This window comes from Felis catus, chromosome C2 (assembly GCF_018350175.1).
Source record: "Felis catus isolate Fca126 chromosome C2, F.catus_Fca126_mat1.0, whole genome shotgun sequence".
Classification (NCBI taxonomy): Eukaryota; Metazoa; Chordata; class Mammalia; order Carnivora; family Felidae; genus Felis; species Felis catus.
The window spans coordinates 124,756,150-124,779,739 of record NC_058376.1 but is presented as its reverse complement, the minus strand read 5'-3'; the positions used below and the strand labels follow the sequence as shown (position 1 = coordinate 124,779,739).

The 23,590-nt window shown below is 36.2% G+C and overlaps 1 protein-coding gene across 3 annotated transcripts in view; it reads left to right on the top strand.

The window, feature by feature from the left end:
• ARMC8 (armadillo repeat containing 8) overlaps nucleotides 1-23,590 on the top strand; it is a 107,408-nt gene that overhangs the window by 31,725 nt on the left and 52,093 nt on the right. For all 3 annotated transcript variants that reach the window (XM_019810661.3, XM_019810660.3, XM_003992063.6), the window contains 8 exons: nucleotides 7,783-7,854; nucleotides 9,269-9,411; nucleotides 9,516-9,613; nucleotides 13,331-13,423; nucleotides 19,027-19,107; nucleotides 20,999-21,074; nucleotides 21,171-21,261; nucleotides 22,900-22,960. In XM_019810661.3, coding sequence (XP_019666220.1) covers nucleotides 7,787-7,854; nucleotides 9,269-9,411; nucleotides 9,516-9,613; nucleotides 13,331-13,423; nucleotides 19,027-19,107; nucleotides 20,999-21,074; nucleotides 21,171-21,261; nucleotides 22,900-22,960 — 711 coding nt within the window. In that variant the 5' untranslated portion in view covers nucleotides 7,783-7,786. The remainder of the gene's footprint in view (nucleotides 1-7,782; nucleotides 7,855-9,268; nucleotides 9,412-9,515; nucleotides 9,614-13,330; nucleotides 13,424-19,026; nucleotides 19,108-20,998; nucleotides 21,075-21,170; nucleotides 21,262-22,899; nucleotides 22,961-23,590) is intronic.

Below are 23,590 nucleotides of genomic sequence, written 5' to 3'. Positions count from 1 at the left end.
AATAAACTATACTGGGTTGCAAGTTCTGAGTTTCCTCTAGTGTGGAGATCTGTTTATGACTTTAAAAAACAGTTAAAGGATATTTTAGTGTATTAGGTCAGCTACGTTAATTAAATCTCATAGTTGAAGAAGAATAACTGTTCAACTCTTTATGTAGGTTGTCAAAGCTGCTTAACACTGGTCTTTTAAAAAAAAAAAAAACTTCATAAATAAGATCACCTCGTCTGGATTTTAGAGTAAGTAGTGAATCTCCAGGAAAAGATCGGCAGATATCCCTACTTGGCCCTGTGTTGACAGGCAAAAAATGATATAAGCAAATTTGGCTGGCTTTGTAGTTTCCAAGTTGAATAGAATGGGGAAACTAGACTGGATGTCTTGTTAAACTCAGTTGAGGGTACTGTGGAATTGTTGGGAGGTTTTCACCAAGTATTCACTTCTAAAAATTATTTTCTGAGGCATTTTATTTATTATCATTATTATTTTTTAAATGTTTTTATTTATTTTTGAGACAGAGACAGAGCATGAGCAGGGGAGGGGCAGAGAGAGAGGGAGACACAGAATCAGAAGCAGGCTTCAGGCTCTGAGCTGTCAGCACAGAGCCCGATGTGGGGCTCGAACTCACGGACTGTGAGATCATGACCTGAGCTGAAGTTGGACACTTAACTGACTGAGCCACTCAGGTGCCCCCCCCCCCCACTTTTTAAAATTATTTTTTAATGTTTATTTATTTTGAGAGAGAGAACATGAGCAGGGGGGAGGGCAGAGAGGTGGGGGAGAGAGAATCTCAAGCAGACTTTGTGCTGTCACCACAGAGCCCAAACAGGTTCAGTCCCACAAACTGTGAGATCATGATCTGAGCCGAAATCAAGAGTTGGATGCTCAACCAACTGAGCCATCCAGGAGCCCCTATTTTACAACATATTTTAATGTGCTGATGATATAAGTTTGTTTTAGTAATGATTACTTGATTTTCTGGTTCCAGGAAATTATGTACCTTTGGTTTAGTAGAATATAGATATGTCCCATTTTCCTTGCATGAGCTAAAGATATGAGCTTTCATAAAATCAAGGCTTTGGATTTTGAGAAGTTTTTAATTAAAATATAAGTTTTAGGATAATTCAAAAGAAATAGTTCTGTTAGTTACTTTTAAAAGTGTTATAGACAAAAAAAAATGACCATATACCAAATGAAATGGAATGACTGTAAGTCTTACTTGTTTAAACCTATGTATTTTGAGACCATTCAGTCTATTTAAAAGGTTGGCAAGTTTTTCCAGAAATTATTAAATCAGATGATACAGTTTTATGCACAGATAGGTAAGCTGTTTATATATGTGTTGTTAATTTTGAATATCAAGAATAGCTGTATATTTGTATACATATGTGTATATATATCTTGTCATATTTGTAGAACATTTAACTTACTGCTGCCATATTATAATGTTCTAACATTTTTGATGTTCTTTGGAGTGATTACATGTGTTAAAAAGATTTATTACGCTCTAAAATCTGGCATTTATTTTAATGCAGTTATTACATTGCACTCTTCATTTTTAGAGAATGTAGGGTGATTTGTAACTACACACTGATAAAACGAAGAGTTAAATATGTTAACTTCTAATTTCTGAGCTAGTGAGTTAGATCTGTATCTAATGCCATGTACATTCCAAAAAATCTACACAACAGGATAATTTATTAAAAAAAAAAAAAGACCTAAAGTACTGTCCATTTTCAATTCTGTTCGATTTGTATGTATAGCAGGTACACAATAAATGCCTCAGTTGACTTAAAATGGGAAGTTCACTGTAAATTTCTCAAGTGCCTCCTGGATCAAACCCTTACGTTAAAAATAATTTCAATTTGGATATTATCTAATGTCCCGTTATCTAATTCTTCTACAATTGGCAGTTCACATGTGGCACTGGTAACTTTAATTAGAATATGAGCATATCTCACTCCCTAACCATCCTTGATAATGGAAAGCTTATTATACTTGGGTGTTTGCATGTTATATTCTCCAAAAAGTACATCATAATTATAATTACAGGGACAGGGGAGTGAGTATGTTTATAATTTTGCAAATCCAAATAATTTTGTTAAGTTGTTCACCATGTCACCTTAGTCTAGCTACCCACAAATGTGATTTTGTCTTTATGACCAGGAAGTTTTCAGAAGGAGGTCAAAGTTTATATCAGTTTGTAGTTTTCAGTATCCAGTGTATTTTTTTGGCTACTTCATACCAGTTAGACCAAGAATTGAGTGTACAATATACCAAACAGGAGCTTCTTCAGGTAAGTGAAAAGTAATACTGGTTCAAAATGAAAATGATATACTTGATCCTTAGCTTGTGGTTTCAGCCTTCAATGATTTTAAAGATAATTTTCTGTTTTTAGGTATTAGGTTTTCATTTAAAATTTATGCTGTTTTGGCTGTTACACTGTTTTGACCGATTGACGAAAACTTTCCCCAGCAGGTCTAGATCCCAGTTCTTTTAAAAATTTTTTCTTATTGTTTAACTGCAAAGTGCAGTGTTTACTTTCTCTCTTGGTTTTGATCACTATCCTAATATTCTAATATAGACAAGTTCTGGTAGGCACTGTACATGTTGGTTTAATATTTAAACCTTTTTCTATTCCACACTGAAAATTAATCTCTTTCAGACTAAAGAAAGGAAGTAGAAAGGTTAACCTCCACGTAAAAGTAGATGCTTCTTGAGTCCATTTATTAGCGGGCAAATAAAAGATTCTAGGTAGATTTTAGCTAAGAACATACCCTAACAGATGCATTTTTGTAACATCTTAATATTGGCTTCTTCTCCCATCTTCAAAGAGTGGGATATTCCCAGGGCTTACCTTTTAGCTTTCTACCTGGATATTTTTTATCTCACCTCAAAGATAATTCATTGTGTCCAAAATCAAGATAGATCTTTGTCTTGTTAAGGGACTTATTTTCCAAGCTTCCTACTGTTCTCTGCATCCAGGAACTCAGACTTGAAGTAGTCACTCAACATATATATCCGATTTCCTGTACCCATCAAATCATCTTATTAACTGCTTCTTCAGAATGTGCTCTGTATTAATGATTCTCGTGGCTGCCATCTTAGTCTCACATAACCTGATATCTGGAAGGATTGTGTAATTCCTTCAGCAAACGTTTACTGAGTGCCTACCGTGTGCTAGGCATTGTGATAGGGTGAGAGTGTGTACAAATAAATAATAAAGTCATTGCTCTGGAAGATCCAGAAGTCTAGTGAAGGAGTCAGATAGCTAAATAGTCCACTATAGTTTGGTTAGTGAATGCTGTGGTAATCATAAGTACAGGGTAGTAGTTATGGGACCACAGAGGAAGGGCATCAGCCGTTTAGTTCCCTTTCTTGACTCTAGTATTATCTGCATTCCCATCCAATCCACATTCAGCTTACCTTCATTAGTCACTGCTTCCTTGATACGCTTTTTCTGATGGAAACTTGATTGCTCCTTAATCTGTCCCTCTTTAGTTTGTCTCTTCTCCCTGTCACTTTTCTTTATGTTCTGCTTAGTATTCCCACTTTAAAGGGATACTTCTTTTTAATCTAGGCTCCTGGTCCTGCCCTAGAAATAAGATGTGTTCATTTCCAATATGGTCTTCTATGAATGGCTTTTCCATTTGCCCTTCCCATTCACTATCTAAATCCTGGCCGTTTTCTGAAGTTCATTTAGTTCCTGCCATTGCCTAAATACCTGGTAAGCTTGTCTGATCATCTATTTATCTCAGGCCTATAAATACTTGATTTATAATATAGCACTGCTTTACATTGTTAGTGTTATTTTTATCTCCCCAAGAAGATTGTAAACTCTTCAAACATCCCATTATGTGATGCTTTCGTATTCTTCATAGAGCCTAACACAGTGCTGAGCTCAAAATTTAATTGTTGAATTTCAGTAGTATATAAGTAGGGCATTTTTTCCTTTGAGTATTAAAAGTTGGTAGATAATGAGAGCCGCCTGGGTGGCTCAGTTAAGCGTCCGACTCTTGATTTCAGCTCAGGTCATGATCTCACAGTTCATGAGTTCGCGCCCCCTCTGTGCTATCAGCACAGAGCTTGCTTGGGATTCTCTATCTCCCTCTCTCTGTGTTCCTCCACTGCTTGGGCATGCACACACTCTCTCTTTCTCTCTCAAAAATAAACATTTTTTAAAAAGTTGTTATATATGAGATCTATTCCTTTCATCTACTGGCAAAAGGATATCTTTCAAATGAGAAATGCTTTTATCTTGTATAAAATGTAAAATTGAAACACGGGAGGAAAAAGGAAATACATTAGCTGACTTCTTTTTGATCAGTTTGTTCTGATTGCCTGATATGCTGGAGGTAATGGAAAAAACACTTGACATAAAAGACATGGATTGAGACTGGCTCTATCATTTAATGTGGAGCTCTGAGAAAAGCCCCAAACCTGATTCTTAGCTTCCTCATCAGTAAAATGGGGTTAATATTACTCAAGATTGCGATGAAGATTAAATAATAGATATGCCTTTGTAAACTGCCTTTGTAAACTTCAAGGCAGTATATAAGTTTTGCATAATTTTTTTGTGCCCCCATCTTGGATGATAGTTGTGAGTTTGCATTTTACAGAAATCTGGATTTCTCTATGGTGCATTTTGTGATCCATTGATAGTAACCTCTCTGATATTTTCAGGTCATACTGGCTTTCTTGCCTCCCAAGAGGAAATAGACCTCTATCCTAACAAAATAATGAATGTGCTATGATAGAGGGTAGCTAGCAGGGACACCTAACCCAGACCTGGGAGTTGTCAGGGCAAGCTTCCTGGAAGAAGTGACATGAATATCTATGATCAGACCTGAAAGATGAGTAAAGTTAGCCACAGGAAGGTGTGAGGGAGGGGATAAGGAGAAGAGAGAGAAAATAGCTACACTCTGGCTGGCTCTGAGATTTAATCTTATACCATATTTAGATCTGCTACAGATAAGTATATATGCTAATGATTATTTCTTTTGGTTGTAACTATTTCATAGAAATGATCTTCTAGTATCCCTTTATAGTTAACACCTGACGAGAATTTATTTGCTGGGTGTTAAGGTCTCTTCATTATGTACCATAGATATATTTTACTTACGAAAGCCACAGCAAGAATTATTTTCTTTAGACCTTGGTCCATTTTAATAATTGTATTCTCTTCAGTCTGTATTTACTCTGTAACTACCAGCTACCTCCTTCATGTCTTTTTTGTGAACTATTAAGAGAACTGGAAAATTGGTTTTGGAGGGGGTTTTGTTTGCTTTTGTCTATAAAAACATTTACTTTTGTGAGGTTTCAGTTACTTGGAACACATTTATAAGGTAATGTAAGTACACCTCATTTCTGCTTAGTTTAGGAAGAGTGGAGAGAAATCTGGGGAAATGTTCCTGTTGGGAATTCCAGAATAGAGAATGGTACCTGGCAAAAAATAGGCTCTCAAGAGATATCTGCTGGACAAATGGATGTGCTACATTAGTATAGACAGAACACATTAAGAGAAGGCAAGAAGACGAAAGTAAATGGTAAACTGCTAAGTTAGGGTCTATAAGTTGATGATTGAAAAGTAAATCTCCATAAGGAGGTAGAAGCCTATGCTTTGTTCTGTGAGGCTTTGATATCCCATGATTTTATAATTGTCTATCAGAACTTGGTTGAAACCCTAGTAAGCTTCATTCAGCTTAGTCCCCATAAATGAAAAAATACTCTTACTTTTCCCCTGTGAACCATGTAGAAGATCTGAATGATGGTTTATAGAGAGAAACAGATAAGGCCCTGAGAAAAAATAGACCTACCTTCAGGCACTGAGCTACTGGGAGGAAGACTAGGCCAACAGTGGTTGGCTCCAAACTTGGGAAAATGCCATTCAAAAACTTGTGGCAAGAATCCGCTTTCAGCACATCACTGCATCATAGCAGTATTTTTCTGCCATAATTGAAGAAGGTAATTAAGGAGAAAAGGCATTATAATTATTATCAGAGTTTTTAATGCTGATGATTTTGGTTGGTATTGGAAACACATGCTGACTGTAACATTTGTTGATTTTTTACAGTAGCTTTTTCTCCCTGTTTTCCACTGTTTTTCTACAAAATCGTGGTTTAGCAATTATAGAATTTTTTAGGATTCTAAGTTTCAAAGTTGACAAAACATTTCTGTATATGTTAGAGTTCTGTTGCCTAGAAAGAGTCAAAAGAGACACTGTGTGGCAATGTAGAGGAACTTATTGGGGATATGAAAGAAATTGGTGAGCTAAGAACTTTGAGGCTCTATACTGATGGTCTTAACACTGTCAGACGTGATCCCCCCCCCCATAAATATTTGTTAATGATGCCTGTGCTACCCTGAAATTAAATTAGTAATAATAAAACTCCTCACATATATAACTCCAAAAATAATATAATGCCTTCTCTGCTTATAGTATAAGTGAAAAAAATTTTAAGATAATTTATAATGTTTCCATATGTAAACATTTAGTCATGAATACATTAGAAAACTTCAGCAGTGTGAGTGCAAGAGCTGAAAATGTGGACTGATGTATGGTATTGATAACTCTAGTACTGTGAGTGGACACTGTGCTGGTGATTTCCCAAAATGAAATAACTTATAATAAAAAGTATAATCTTCTTTTATTTACAGGACAAATGCAATACTGAAAAATTCCATTTTCTTTAAAAGTATACAAAAAACACTGTCTGATTGTAAAACTATGGCCAGAAATTTCCAGACACCCTCATTAACTTCCAAAATGCCCCTATGGGGCTTTAATCCTCTCTTCCCCACTTTGAGAACCACTGCTGTGTAGAATCACTTAGCATTCTAGTGTTTTATATTAAGAGAGCACTACTGACTGATGAGGGTATTTTTTATTAATCATCTTATTAGTAGTACTCTGTTTACTTGGAGCTATTTTTTCTCAACCTGTCATTTGGGACCAGTGTTTGTGAACCAATTGGTCATTCATAGAGATACTATTCTTGTGGAATAGAGTTTTACTCCTGAGGAAGTAAAGATCTGAGTGTAGCTACAATAAAAAATATGGGTGAATATGTGGGAAATAAAAGTTTTTTTTCTTATTTTTTAATCTCTTTGAAAGGTAATAGGCTGCTTAACTAAAAAAATAGTAACAATATATTGTTATTTCTAACCAATTAAAAAAAATACGTATGACAGTAATAGCACAAAGAATGGATGGAAAAATGGAAGTATATGCCTGCAAGGCTCTTAGAACACAAACGAAATAAGATAATATTCCTTGAAGACTGACTGTGATAAGTTAAAACATACATACTGTAAATTGTAAGACAACCACTGAAAAGCAAAACAAAACTCAAAGAAGCACAGCTAATAAGACAATAAAAGGAGATAAAATGGAACCATAAGAAACAATCAGCCCAAAGAAGTCAGAAAAATAGGAAAGAAAGGAACAAAATCATGATCCCTGAAGCAACGTTTGATATAATGTGTGGGCCTTTTCTGAAGAACTCAACATTCTTTGTATTGGAAGTCTTTTATGAGTGCTCAGGGTATCTCCCACTTCCCCCACTTCCCTACTCTCCTGTATTACAGCCCTCAGGTTCACTCAGTACCTATCTCTGTTCTTTCCTTTGGTACTCCAGGTGAAAAAGGATCGGGGTTTCACTTTGTCACTGATATTTATACTTGTCAATCCAAGATGTTGCATAGTAAAGATAAAGTGCAAGGAATTGATCATTGATGTTTCTGTGAGGTCTCAACATCCCTTGCCCTTTTCTCTTCCCCTGAATTCAGAGACATGAAAAATGCTGTAATTGGAAACAACAAGCAGAAAGCCAATCTCATTGTTTTAGGAGCTGTTCCAAGGTATGTTTGCTATCAGCCCCTTTTCTGCTATTCATACTAAGTTTCTGATGTATTTCTCATTCTCCTCTGTAAGACCCATCTTTTTTCTATGTTGTCTATCTTGTTTTAAAAGCTTCTTAATTTTTAAAATAAATGTTTTGAAATATATGAAGCATATCTTTAGGAATTTTTAAATACCAGAGAATGGAATATGAAGCAAATATATTAATACTGTTTGGAAATTCAGGAAGATCATTGACCCTATAATAAAGATGTGTTGGGTAGATAGACAATATATACCAGCCTGATTCTTCTGTATCTCCTCAGAGCTTTGGCAGTTTTATATGATTGGATAATAATTTCTTATAATTCTCAAAACCTTTTTAAAATAAATTGACAAAAATTCCTGCTTGATTTTTAATCCTGCTTTTTTTTTAATTTCTAATTTTTAGAATTTGCTCTTTTTTAACTTAGAAAGTTTGATCTTTTTTCTGATGAACTAAATAAGCTTCTTTTTGGCAGACAGTGATAACTGTATAACTTTCTCTTTGCCTTTGGTACGCAGAACTAAGTTTTATGTACAGTTGATATAAGATTTTTATTCAGAATTTTTAATACTTTGTTTTTTTCTTTTCTTCATATCTGTCTTTTGATGCAGGATTGATGGCTTTATTGTTTTTATCATAACTGACCTCAAATATATACTGTGGTAACCATAAAACTCTCAGCAGCCTTTCTTAGGGGATTAGTGTTCAGTGTATGTAAATATACTTTAAGGAATGTGTGTGTTTTACTGTAGAACATAAAGGAGATAGTCGTAAGTGGTGGATGATTAGAGTTTAGGGAATATTTGCTAGAGATGATTAGAGTTTAGGGAATATTGCTGGGGTAGAAATGAGAGGATCTCCTGGTTCCCCAAGTGGGAGAACTGGGGAAAGAAGAGTTTTCCTTGCTTGAAGAGTTGCACAAGGAGTCTGATTATTTCTTGTAGGCTAAACCTCTGTGATCTCTGAACTATACCTCTGGATAGTCCAGGTCCCTTTCTAGTCTGAATTTAAGATCTGACAGCACTTGGCTTTGACTATCTGGAGTCTTCATATCCTGGAGTGGAAGATAACATGGACTGTGGTGCTGCTCTGTCTACTTGTGGACAAATTTCAGAATAATAGTCCTGATAAATTCTAAGATTGTATGTAATAGTTCTTTGGCTCAAAATGAATAAACTCTCTTCTTGATTTTTTACCCAAATATTCCTTTATTAAGTTAGTAATTGATATAAACAAATGACCATTTCCTAGCCTTCTATAAGCTCACCAACCATACTTTTAGTATGTGGGATGTATTGGTAGCATTTTTCTGTTACATTACTTTTAGCTAATTTACTTGTGTTTAATTTTTTTTAGTCTCCTCTGTTTATCAAATTCCTTCTTTTTAGATTATTGTACTTGCTTCAGCAAGAAACCTCAAGCACAGAGCTGAAAACTGAATGTGCAGTGGTATTGGGGAGTCTTGCTATGGGTACTGAAAACAACGTCAAGTCTCTTCTAGATTGCCATATTATCCCTGCCTTACTGCAAGGTATGTAAGGAAGTCATTTTTGTACAAGTAAAAATTAGAATCAATTTGCAGTGTTTAAAATATGGATTGAAAGGAGGAGTCTCACATCTCTTTTCTATTGACAGGACTACTGTCTCCAGACCTGAAGTTCATTGAAGCTTGCCTCCGGTGCCTGCGCACCATCTTCACCAGTCCCGTCACTCCAGAGGAGCTACTGTATACAGTGAGTTGTAGAAGTGTTTGAATCATCAGTTAGCTTTCACTAACAACCTACTTCTGCTTTACTCGGCATCTCAAAAGTCATCATAACTATGTTATAGGAAAATCTCAAGTATGTCAGTGTTTGCTAATAGGCAGATATCAGATGTTCTAGATCTTTTAAAGCAGTGGAAGATACATCAGACCTTGAGGAATTTATAAGCTGTTTAAAAAACCCATTTTGATCTCTTAATACCAAATTAAAGACAATATATTTAATGTACTTTAGGTTAAATCCAGCAGAGTCAGCTTTACAGAGAATTTGACCTGGATCTTGAATAATGGATAAGATTTAGAGAAGTGGAGAGGAAAGAGGCCATTCTAGGAAAGATCTGTGTAAGAATATGCAGGGCGGTGGGCAGAGTAGTCTAATGTGGGAAAGTCATCAGTGTTAGTTTCAACTGGAGAGGTGACCCAGAACCAGCCTATAGGAGGCTTGTTTGCCAGGCTAGAATCAGAACATGTGTGAGATAATCTGGAGATCTTTAGAGTCATTCAACAGATTTCAAAAACCTCAGGGATTATTAGGGGGCGTTTATTTATCGATTACATGAGACTTCTTAATGAACATTATCCAGGCCAATATTTTTCAAACTCTCTGACCTATAGTCCATGATAAGAAATGCATTTTCTATTGCCACCCTGTGTGTGTGTGTGTGTGTGTGTGTGTGTGTGTGTGTGTGTGTGTGTGTGTGTGTGAGAGAGAGAGAGAGAGAGAGAGAGAGAGAGAGAGAGAGAGAGAGACAGACAGACAGACAGGGAGAGGGAGAGAAAGGGGATGCAGGACGGTGGGGGGGGAGGTGAAGACAGAAAGAATATTCCTGTGACAGTCTTCACAAAACAATTCTATAAATGTGATGCCCTCTGGTTTCTATTCTAACCTTTCTTGTTCTTAAAAATATACTGGTTGTGTTCTCTGAGCCAACACAAAGAATCAGTGTCAGATAGGACACATTCCTGTTCTTATCTAGAATCACATTTTACGAATATTTCAAAAATACAAGCAATCGAGGCATAGGCATAGCAAGCAGGGGGAGGATGGAATGTCATGAGTCTCTATAGTCCATCCTCCCCACATTGGACACATGCTCCTTTGGCCCATAATGATGCATAAGGTCTGTAAGTGAGGTTCGTGGGTCACTTCACACAGCAGGGAAGCTCTAAATTATGCAACATCTCAATTTTACACATCAGGAATTTGTGCAGTATTCTTCAGGGAGCTATTCTTCATAAATCGATACTGTTCAGTACAACAGTTCTTAGACTCAAGCATAGACCATGATTACCTGGTGGGTTTATTAAGCACAGATTGCTGGAACCTACTGCCCAACTTTCTGATTCAGTGAGTCTGGGGTAGGGCCTGAGAATTTGCTTTTCTAACAAGTTTCCAGGTAGCTCAGAGGCTGCTGGTCCATGGACCAGTCTTTGAGAACTAATGATTTATGCTTTAAGCTGTCCTAAATTGGGGACATCCTCCACAAAGCTTTATACAGAGAAGAGCTCTCTTCCTAGTAAATGTCAGTTTCCCTGAAGGTCCTATTTTGATGTTTACAAAGAGATTAAACCAATCACTTGTCGTCTTTACCCTATAAGTTTCTCTACATTCCCGGTAACAGTGAGGAATTGATCCTGGCCACCAGTTTTAACTCCTTCCTCCTCATTTTCCAAAATGATTTTATGACCCACTAATGGATCATGGTACATAATTTGGAAAACTGGTTTATACCAACTTAACTTTTACATAAGAACAATTAGGCTCAGGGACATTAAGTGGCTTTCACAGTGAGAATGTCTAAATTATGAAACATCTCAGTTTTATGCCTCAGAGACAATGTGAGTCTGTGAAAAGTGTTGCATAGGATAATGACAGTGTTTTAGTTTAATTTATTGGTGTCTGTGATTTGGATTGTATAGAGCTAGCAGGCATAGCAACTCAGGCAGTAGACTGAAAAACAAGGCAGTCCACTTAGAAGAGGACAGGATGTCTAGTTTGAAATCCTTTTTGTCAGATGAGTGCCTTTGGGCAAATTATGCAACTGTTCTTTGCTTTGTTTAATCAACTATAAATTGCAGATCTGTGAGACAATTGGCAGAAAGGAGGCAGGTGTAACAGGAAAACTGCGGGATGAGCGAGCAATGGAGGAAAGAAAGGTGGAAGTAGTTTCAGGAGCTTAAGAGAAGCTTTTGTATCATCCTTTCAATTGCCTGTTTTCTTAGCTGCTACTTGTTTCCCTGTCTTCTATCAATGTAACCATTGCCCCCACCCCCATAAAAACAGACATGTGCTTGACATTCTCATCTTCTCTCTTTTCTTTCTGTGATTTTTCTTTGAAGTTTTCTAAATTTTTCGTTTTGTTTTTAAACTGCTTATGATAATATAGAGGATTATACTAACAAGCCAAGGGAAAGATTCTACTTGTAGGAAATCAGCAGCCTTCTATTTTCCTACTTAGCTGTTATATATCTTGGGCATTCTTTTTCTTTCTAAGGGAAACCCCAAATCTTCTTCATCCCAACATGCCAACATACTCTTTAAAAAAAAAGTTTTTTTTTTTTTTTTAATGTTTTTACTCATTTTTGAGAGAGTGCTAGTGGGGGAGGGACAGAGAGAGAGGGAAACACAGAATCTGAAGTAGGCTTCAGGCTCTGAGCTGTCAGCACAGAGCCCGATGAGGGGCTGAAACCCGTGAACCATGAGATCATGACCTGAGCCAAAGTCGGGCACTTAACCTACTGAGCCACCCAGGTGTCCCCCAGCATGGTACTCTTAAGTTGCCTTCTTTGCCCTCTGTTGTCTTTTATCAAAGTGTGGTCTATGGACCAGCAACATCAGCTGCATCTGAGAGCTTAGATGCTACCCCAAACCTACAGAATCAGAATCTGCACATACTGAATATCCCCTGGGATTTTGCATGCACATTCATGTTTGGGATATATAGCTCCAGGACTCATGACAGCATTGACTAGGAGGCTTGAGCTAAGTCTCTTTTTCCATCTGTGGTTCAGTCCAAATACCTTTCAACTTTTAATTGCCTTTGCACCCTAAGAAAAAAGAGATTCTTGGAGAGCCCTGCAGCAGTTTGGGCAGATTCTCCTCTCTTCCACTGCTCCATCATGTATCTTGCTAAGTGTCAGCAGTAGGCAGAGAACATGCTCTAAGTGAGAAGTTGATATTTTATAAATTGTCTTGTGAATATTGAAATTAGCTAACTACAGTCATCATAATTCTTACTAGTTACTGATACTGATTCTTGCTAGTTACTGATACTGCAACATCTCAGATCAAAACTGTCACTTGTTATTTTTATATATTTCCTCCTTATAGGCTATTTATTATTGTATATCTTATTCACATTTTGGTTTCAGAACAGATTTCTGTCAAGTCTTTTGAAATGATTTTGTTTTATTGTGGGGATGTAGGCTGTTTATTGGAGAGAAATTGAGAATTTCCCATTCTTGTATTTTGTTGTTGAGGATGAATATTGAAGCCCCTCTCCTTGTCCTTTACCTGAACAGTTTTGGGGACTGTGTTGTTTTTGTTTTGCTGTGTTCCTTAAAGAGACTTAATTGACTGATTAAGCTGAGAAGCTTGCATATGTACCTGCTCATGGAAATAATTGGTTAGGTGTATTCACAATGCCTAAGTTGCTTGTTACCGTGCTTTCTTTTCCTTTGACTGCAGGATGCCACGGTGATCCCACATCTCATGGCACTGCTCAGCAGGTCCCGCTACACCCAGGAGTACATCTGTCAGATCTTCTCACACTGCTGTAAAGTAAGAACCAGAATAAATGTTCTCTGTAGTGTAAAATCTTAAATGGTCTCAGAAGACGTGCCATCCTTGTGTATCCTCCCAGAGATAACATACATATAGAAGCAGACCTATGTATATATCTCTTCTTTCCCTTTTGGGACACAGATGGTAGCATTGCATACATACTGTTCTGCACCTTGCATTTTTCATAACTTACCCCATGTCAGTACATAAGGAGCTCCCTCATTTTTTTCTCCAACGGTAGTGTAGTATTTTACTATATACAATATACACTGTATACAATACTATGTATATATATATATATATATATATATATATACACGCTATATACATATACACACAGTATATATGTATATAGTGTATATATATAGTATATATATACTGTATATATATGTATGTATATATACTGTGTGTATATATATGTATGTATGTATATATATGTGTGTATATGTATGTATGTATATAGTGCGTATATATATGTACATATATGTATATAGAGTGTGTATATATAGTGTACAATACTATATATATATATATACACACAGTATACTGTGTGTATATATATATACACTGTGTGTGTGTGTGTGTGTATATATATATATATATACACACATATATACTGTGTGTATATATATAGTATTGTATATAGTATGTCCAATATAGTAAAATACTATATACTATGTACAATAATTATATTGTATACACTATATAGTATATACAATAATTCGTTTAACCAGTTATCTATTGTTGGACATTTGCCTTGTTTCCAGTCTTACATTATCACAAAACAATGCTGCAAAAATAACTTGTGTAAAGCATTTTATAAGAACCGGAATTGCTGAGTCAAAGGGTGTGCGTTTGTAATTTTACCATATATTTACTGTCTTGTTTTGAGGTTGTACCATTTTATACTCCTACCAGTAGTATGTGATCATGACTATTTCCCCATACTCTCATTGTTGGAAATTGTTTTAAGTGATGTCCTTCCTATGCGGAGAAGTGGGAGATTCTTCTGTGCTAATTGTTGAGAGAAATTTCTGTTCCTAAAAGGGCCTGAACCTAAACTTAACAGTGTCATAAAGTGCTACTTATTTTGCTTACTAGTTTATATACTGAGTGTACTCTTTTGGTAGCCATGGGTGATTATCTATTTGAGAACTTTCATAATTTCTACACATTTGCTAATTTCTAAACAAATAATTTTTTGTTGCCTGATGATTCTATAAGTTTTTCAGGACAGCATTACTCACCTACCTATATTTATAATACAAAGACAAAGTAAGGAGTTTGGCAAACTATAGGAAATATAGGAAAGAGAAGTGAACACCAACATATAAAATTAGGAAGATCACGGATCTATGCTATTTTAGATCAGTTTCCCAAAGAAATGAAAATTAAATCACTTGGTTCCACAAAAAGTATCATTATTGTTTGTTTAACCACTTCCCATCCCCAAATCTTAGCTGACTTTCACAGCTTATTCAGTTCTATTTAAGACATTTAGAATTTAAGAATTTTATCAAAAGTCTTTGAAGTTTACTTTTCAGATTGATTTGACAGTGTGTAAGCTAACTCGTAGGACCAGGGATATCAAACACTCCTTTAATCTCTTGAGGTGAGCAAAGATAGCCTTTGAGAAAAATGACAATTTTGTTGCAATTCATTTGCTAAAAAGGAGCTGAACTCAACAAGGTGTAGAATTTTCCAACAGTGAAATGAAGTCTTCTACCCAGCCCGAGAAGATAGGTAAAGAAGGATACTCCAGAACTCCTGTGCCTTGTTAAAAATCTTTCTGCTATGAGTGCTTGAGAGCACAGCATCTACTAGTTATAACCACAGTAATCCCAAAGGGGCACTGAAAGTTGGACCTGGGGGTGTAACTACTACATGTCAAATTACTGTTACCTCATGAGAAGTTTGAATAATCCCATTCCAGAAGTTACCCAAATAGCTTTTATTTATCTTATTTTTTTTTAAGTATGCTCGTTAATTTTATGAGAGAGAAAGGGAGAGAAAGTGCAAGTAGGAGAGGGGCAGAGAAAGAGGAGAGAGCGAGAATCCCAAGCAGGCTCTGCCCTGCCAGGCTCGAACTCATGAACTGTGAGATTGTGACCTGAGCCAAAATCAGATGCTTAACCAACTGAGCTACCCAGGCGCCCCTCCAATAGCTTTTAGAATGACTCACCAGAAACTTTTAAGTCCTTTTAGGTTTGCTCATCTAAAACTTCTCAGTGCTTTTTTAGCTGAAATCGTGGATGAAAGAATACCATTAAATCACTGGTTCTTTTGCTGGAAAGAACTTACACTCAGCATCCTCATGCCACTGACAGAACTGAAGATGTTGTCAGAGAAAATCACCTTAACTCAGCTTTCTTTTAGCTGATATGCTAATAATAATTAGCATTTGCCACTGTAATTAAAGGACCAAATTTAAGTGTTCTGAGATACAACTAGACTTTAGAAAACGTAATAGCATTTATAAACCCAGTGATAATTAGCCCAAAATAAAATGTTAATTTTTCTACTGATTAGTAATGTGAATCTTTGAAAATAATTGATTTGATGATCTCTGTATAGTCATTAACTATAAAGACCTTTTACTTTCGTGTTGTTTAGTTTATAGATTTAAGACTTACAAATTTGAATATACAGTTGACCCTTGGACAGACAGTGCAAGGGTCAGAGGTGCCAAACCCTGCTCAGTCAAAAATCGGCATATACCCTTTGACTTCCTAAAACTTTGCTAATAGCCTACTATTGACTGGAAGACTTTCTGATAAGCAGTTGAGTATTTTGTGTTATATGTACTATATACTGTTTTCTTACAATATTTTGTGTTTTGTATGTATTATATACTGTATTCTTATAATAAAGTAAGCTAGAACAAATAAAATGTTATTAGGAAAATCATGAAGAGAAAATACATTTATGGTACTGTGCTGTGTGTATTGAAAAAATCCACATAGAAGTGGATCCGCACAGTTCAAATCCACTGTTCACGGTTCAGCTGTACTGGTCTCAATATTAAATACATTTACATACTTTGGGGGAGGGGGAGACAGAAAAAGGGATTATTAAAGCATTTGTCTTATAAGCTAATCCTAATTATATCTTTGAAATTCTCTCCCTGATTTATTAAGGAGCGAAAAAGAGCTAGTAAAATGAATTGGAACTAAACTGTTGCCGCTCTCAAACAGGTTACTCCGAAACTTCTGAGACCTGTCTTTTGGAGCTTAAAAACTTAGTGACTTATTTGCTTCCCACCCTGTGGATGTTGCCTCACTAGCCCAGGTTGATCAAGAGAGACTTGATAGGAAACAAATGAAAGCTCTGTCTGTAGTTGGTTCCGTCACTAATTGCTTCCTTGTAATTATTTTTACATAATCCTATGTACAAGCACGGAGGAGGAAGAGCTGCTTTTGTCATCATTATTTGCTGCTATCCTTGGGGCAAAGAAATTGAAGAATTTTAAAAACTATGTCTTGTAGGCAGCAGGGACCAGTTATATTAAGTAAATTGCATTGTGCTTCATCTTTTTCATAATATGGCTTCATCAGTACAGATATTGCATACATGAACTAGCTCTTAGAAAGAATGTGCATGGGGGCACCTGGGTGGCTTAGTCAGTTGAGCCTCTGAATTCAGGTCAGGTCATGATCTCATGGTTCATGAGTTTGAGCTCCGCGTAGGGCTCTGTGCCAACAGCTGCTTCTCCTCCCTCTGTGCCGCTCCCCTGCTCTCTCTCAAAAACTGAATAAACATTAGAAAAAAAGTTCGATAAAGCATTGTTTTTAATAGTGAGACATTAGAAAGTACCTAATATGTGTAATGTGGGTTTGCCTGAATAAAGTGTGGACATTATGTATCAATTAATAATCAGAAATTAGAAGAAGTTAGAAAATGTACAGAAATTAAGAGAGAAATGACTGAAGTTTTTTTGTTTTTTAAAGGGCTCTTTTAATAGAATTATTACCTATAAAATAGAATATGGGTGTTTTGTGATTTAGGACAATGAATATTAATCTCCCCACTTCATATGATGGATGTTTTGGTCCGTGAAAGACTGAGCATCTACAGGATAGTTGTTACTTGGCTAAAGAGTGGGTTGGAGAAATTGGCTTCAGAGTTTTTTTCTGGACTAGCAACTGGTTTCCTTTGGTGAGTCCAGGGAAAGCCAACTTTCCCTGGTGTGTTTTTCTTTTCTGAATAATGATAAGCATGAAGTAGCATCCTTATCCTTGCTTTGACTTCATTATTGAATGGGTGAGTGGTACATAAAATCAATGCATAGGAGGGGGTGCCTGGCTGGCTCAGTTGTTAGAGCATGTAACTCTTGAGCTCTGGATTGTAAGTTCAAGCCCCACACTGGGTATAGAGATTACTTAAACTTAAAAAAAATTATAAATTAGGGGCACCTGGGTGGTTCAGTCGGTTAAGTGTCCTATTTCAGCTTAGGTCATGATCTCAGGGTTTGTGGGTTTGAGCCCCGCGTCAGGCTCTGTGCTGACAGCTCAGAGCCTGGAGCCTGCTTCGGAGTTTGTGTCTCCCTCTGTCTCTCTGCCCCTCCCCCACTCATGCTCAGTCTTTCTCTGTCTCTCAAATAAACATTAAAAAATAATAATAAAATAAATTTCGAAAAATTAAAAAATTAAAATCAGCACATAAGAACTGTGGCAACCTCAAAGCCCTGCATAAACCTTTAGCTTCTGTCACTTTGAAGATCTTCAGTAAACTGCTTGGTAGAAGATTGTTGATGAAAAATAAAACCCCCAAATTTTCCCATTTCTTCACCTTTCTGTGCTAAGAAATGATGATTTAAGAAGAGAAATGAGATAGGGACGCCTGGGTGGCTCAGTCGATTAAATGGCTGACTTTGGCTCAGGTCATGATCTCATGGTTTGTGGGTTTGAGCCCCATGTCAGGCTCTGTGCTGACAGCTCAGAGCCTTGAGCCTGCTTTGGATTCTGGGTCTCCCTCTTTCTCCGTCTCTCTCTCTCTCTCAAAAATAAATAAACATTAAAAAAATTTAAAAAGAAATCAGATAGAAACAGAAACCAAAACACTTGCACTTCTCAGTATGGAGTGTTTAGTTTTCCACCATCCATTACTCAAACTTTCCTGATGTATTGAGATGAGTTAAGCCTTGGTCCAGTTCTCCATGTACTTAATTAGTTTTAGAGTTCCTCTGATGAGCTCATCAGTCTAAAGTTGTAAGAATGATTACCACTGTTTTCAGTGGACATAGTGGAAGGTTGTGCACATGAAATGTAGAATTGACAGTGATTCTGTTGCCCTGATAGTGTGTTATTTAATAACTGCAAACAGCGTGTGCCTATCAGGTTAGCTTCTTTGTCCCCTTCATTATTTGGGGTGGCGGGTGGGGGGGGCGGTGGTGGGTAAGGAAGCAGCAGTTCTACAGAACTGGGATGACATAAGAAATGGCAGCCCCTTGTCTACTCTGCCTTGTTAGGATGGATTTATGCAAGAGAAGGGTAGTTGAGAATTCTGATTGTAGCGGATGTGCTTTTCTACATTTAAGTAAATGTTTTGTTGGAATGAATCATTACTCTTTTTAATGTACTGTTAATTCTCTTCTCTTACAGGGTCCAGATCATCAAACAATTTTGTTTAACCATGGTGCAGTTCAGAATATTGCTCACCTACTAACCTCAGTATCTTACAAAGTAAGATGTTAAAAATTATGGCCAGATTTTTATACTTTACTTTTGGTTTCTAGAGTCTTCATCTAGGAGGCCCGTCTATTTTATTGGTGCTTTGATAGATATTGTGACCAAGAATAACATTTTATCTATAAAATGTTATGGGGCATTGTTACACTACAGCATCCTCTTTAAAAAATTGTAAAAGCCACCCTTGCCTTTGCATTTTATTCAGAATATGGTTGTGACTTGATTTGCTATTGATTTTTACAGTTTTCTCTGCTGTGATGTCGGTGCCAAAGCCACACATGAGGTGTTGCCTTGAAGTGTGTGGAAACAGTGGCTTGCTGTGTCAGAAAGCGCTTTGATTGAGCCACAGTGACTGAAACTTACAGCGTATACCCACATATATATATCAGCATTTAAAATGTGTTCCGTTTTGTATTTTAGGTTAAAAAGTCAAAGGTTTTCAGACTTGCTAATTAAATTTTCTTTACTCTCTTTTATATATAGGTAAACAGCGTCACGTTATATAATCAAACATTATGTTAAAACTTGTGTCACTTCATTGTTATCCAACTAGTAAGTTATAGCAAATAATGGGGCATTGTCCTAATTGTGTCACATTAGTGCTGGTATGCCAGGAGTTTGTTGTAGAGCAGAGAGAGCAGTAGTCCTTTTTGTCTTCTGTCCTCTTGCACTGATTCTGATCTGCTCTTTTTTTGGTGCTTGGCTGTATTGCAGCCTGCTACTACCTATGTTCTTTCCACTTGAGAGATCCAAAGTTTGATCCTGGTGAAGCACTCACAAGGATAGGAATGGGGAATGGACCCGGCTTGAAATTAATCAGAGCCGGGGGAGAGCTGCTTCCTCTGCCCTGTGCCACATAGAAGCAGGAAGCAGTCAGCACTGGCACACGAAGAAACGATTGCTGGGGTGGCTACTCACTGCCCCTCCTCTTTGTCTTCTTTAACTCCTTCAATTCTCCCTCCTTTTCTTTCTCTTCTTTTCTGCACCAAGCTTCCTTATTTACTGTAACAGATTATGGGTTGTGGAAGGAAAAAGGTTTTGGTGACATTGCTTTTTGTAACGTTTGCTCCATTGTCAGTATCACTGACATATTTTATGTCCCACATTTTAGGTGTGCACATGCTAGGGCAGCAGGTCGTTGCCAAAGTGAGGGACAGGGCTTCCCCACACTTCAGCTGCCCAGCCTGCCAATCTCGAGTTGCACACAAAAACATCACATGTGAACTCAGGCTTGGAAGTGAGGATGAGACTGATGAACACTGAACAGAAAGAGTGAAAAATAATAGCTCTCATAGGAGCACCTACAAATTGTAAAATATGCTGTATGTGGTCAAGAGTTTGGTCTCAGTAATCTAGTTATGAGGAATAGTAGCACAATTCATGGGTGTTGTAGAAACGAAATTAGTTTAGTCCTTTTCAAATTTTTACTGTAATTTTGTTTCCTCTCCTTCTGTTCTCTTTGCCCCAACCCCATCCCGTATATGACTGTAAGAGCACACTTTTTTTCATTTGTTCCTAGTTTCTTGTCTTCAGTTCTCTGGTTTGTAGTTTGGGAAGAAGTACCCTACTTGAAAGGCAGTTGGTGATTAATTGTTATTAAGTTTTCTTTGTCTTACTAACATTGGATTTGGTACATTGTTCTTTTAAATTTGACTAGGAATTTATCTGAATTTTAGTTGCCACTTTTTCCTGTTCTTTTCATTCAAAATTAATTTCAGCTTTTTATAATTAAGTTTAACTTTCTCTACTCTTCAGATATATAGGTGTTATTTTTATTCCCTTGAGGCCTTCTTTTAGTATTTTGTTTTTTCAGAAGAGTTTAGATTCTGAGACATTTAAAATGCATAAATGCATTTTTTTTTTTTTTGTTTATTTATTGTTACAGGTTCGAATGCAAGCACTGAAATGCTTCTCAGTTTTAGCTTTTGAAAACCCCCAGGTATCGATGACGCTGGTAAATGGTAGGCTGGAACTTTGAATGGCATCTACATGATTTAATTTATGAACTTTGTAGATTTAAAGAATTCCTTAATTCTTGTTCTTTGCTTTATTTCTAGTTTTGGTTGATGGAGAATTATTACCACAAATTTTTGTGAAGATGTTACAGAGGGATAAACCTATTGAGATGCAGCTCACATCAGCAAAATGGTAAAAAATCAAGATAGTGTGGGAAGAATGACAGTGCTTTATCAATATGTTAAGAGTATTTTTGAACAGCCTAATTAGCTCACTTCCAGTCCCTATCTTCTTTCAGGATTTTAGAATTTGCAAGTCATGGGATTGTCTCACATTTTATTAAATGGGCATGAATTTTTTTACTCCGCTTACTACTAGTAGCATGCAGAGCAGCAACACTCATTTAATTAATGGCTAAGACTGTCTACAGAAAATTACTTTGTTTCATTCAAGCAAATTACTTTGTTTCATTCTCCTTACTTCAGTTGAAATAAGACAGAATTAGATCAGATTTAACTAACAGATTTATGGTAAGGATTAAGACAAGAAAATATAAAGATGTGAAAATATGGAGTGAGAATTAGTTGAGGTTGATAACCAAGGCATGATTTCATAAAATATGGCTTCCTCAAGTTTAGAAAAACAAAGCATAAAATTCTCATAGAGATGTGACAGTTTATAAGATAGTCAAGTTCTTATTATTAGCACATGTCCTGGCTCATATTAAGTACATGTCAGTTCTGTAATTATCAATACGTTAATAGGTTGAGAACCTATTCTTTGCTAAATTAATTGTTTAGTTCCAGTATTTAAGAATTTGTGGCTCTCTAGTATTTTGGTGAGAGTAAGGAATTTTCAGTAAAATACTAATGGATCGTGAATTTTTTGTTTTTTTTTTTTTTTTAATATGAGTATACTATTTTGTATTTTTGCGTGTTTTTTGTCTTTGCAATTGAGCATTTGCCTCTTTATTTGTAAGGTGAATTCTCTCATGGAACTGGTTTCAAAAAACAATGTGGGTAACAAGTCTTAAGATAAACAATTCAGTCCTCAACAATCTAAGTAAAAATTTTATTTTATTTTTTAATAGCTTGCTGTAGAAGCCAGGATATTGAGTGTTTTAGTCCTTCCCCTGCCCCCTCAGCTTACTAAAGGAATCTAATCTAATTCAAAAAGGAAATTCATTAATTTAAGTTTCTGAAGTGCTCAGTGTTCAGTACCTGCTTAGGGAGGACCAAGTAATTTTATTCTTATTCAAAGCCAGATATAATGGTGAAGGTAAATTGTTTTTCAGTAGAACCAAATCATTGACCCAGTTCTCAAAACCATTGCTGGCAAGCTCTGAAGAGTTAGTAGTTAATGTCTGATAGCTAGCTCTGTGACAAGTTAAGTGCTTCTTCTGTGATACTTACCCTACCTTTCTTGGAGTTAAAATATCCCAACTTCATTTAATCTTAGATAGTGTTAACTTTATATTTACTTTTAACTCTTTCCCCTTTATATTATGGAAAATTTTAACAAAACAGTATAGAGACAAGTATAAGGAACTCCAATGTGTCCAGCACCTAGCTTCAAAGCTTATCCTCTTATCCTTTATTTTTAAAACAATTTTGCGTGTATTTTTGAAAAATATCTGGCTTACTGTCTAGATCTATCAGTTGTTTTTGAATTGGTAGACCCTCATATAAGGTAATGTGAAAACCTTCTCCCTCAAGATAAATAAGAATAGCTGTCTTATTTTTTTTACCCATAATATTTTAAAGGTGGGGAGTTTTTCTTTTAGAGCTTTAAAACACAAGCAGAAATTTACTCTCTGCCATCTTATTCCAGTTTAACTTACATGTGTAGAGCTGGAGCAATTCGGACAGATGACAACTGTATTGTATTGAAGGTGAGCTAATTAATTCTAAACACATGTGAACATTACACAGTCCTAAGTGTTGAATATAAATATTGGTATTCCCTTTTTTTTCTCCTTTTTATACATTTATCACCATGGTTTGTGTGCATAGCATAAAATAACATTATTAAAACGTAACGCTTTTCTCTTTAATGAAATGCCATGTAATTTTAAATTTTTTAAAAAAGAATATTTACTTATTTTTGAGGGAGAGAGAGACAGTGTGAGCAGGGGAGGAGCAGAGAGAGAGAGAGAGAGGGAGACACAGACTCCAAAGCAGGCTCCAGGCTCTAAGCTGTCAGCACAGAGCCTGACGCAGGGCTCAAACTCACGAACCGTGAGATCATGACCTGAGCCAAAGTCGTACATTTAACCTACTGAGCCACCCAGGTGCCCCATATGATGCCATGTAATTTTCAAAAATTGGTTTTAGATGTGTTTTAAGAGTCAAAATGAAATCGTTCCTGTCACCTTTTTCATTTTTGTTAAATTAGAAGGATATAGAAATTGTAAAAATATGTTGAAAATTCAGGTGAAATAGAAAATATGTTTTAATCCTTGATTTTCATTAAATTTACAACATAGTTTTATAGGCAAGCAGTTCACCAGCTCTGCAGATAA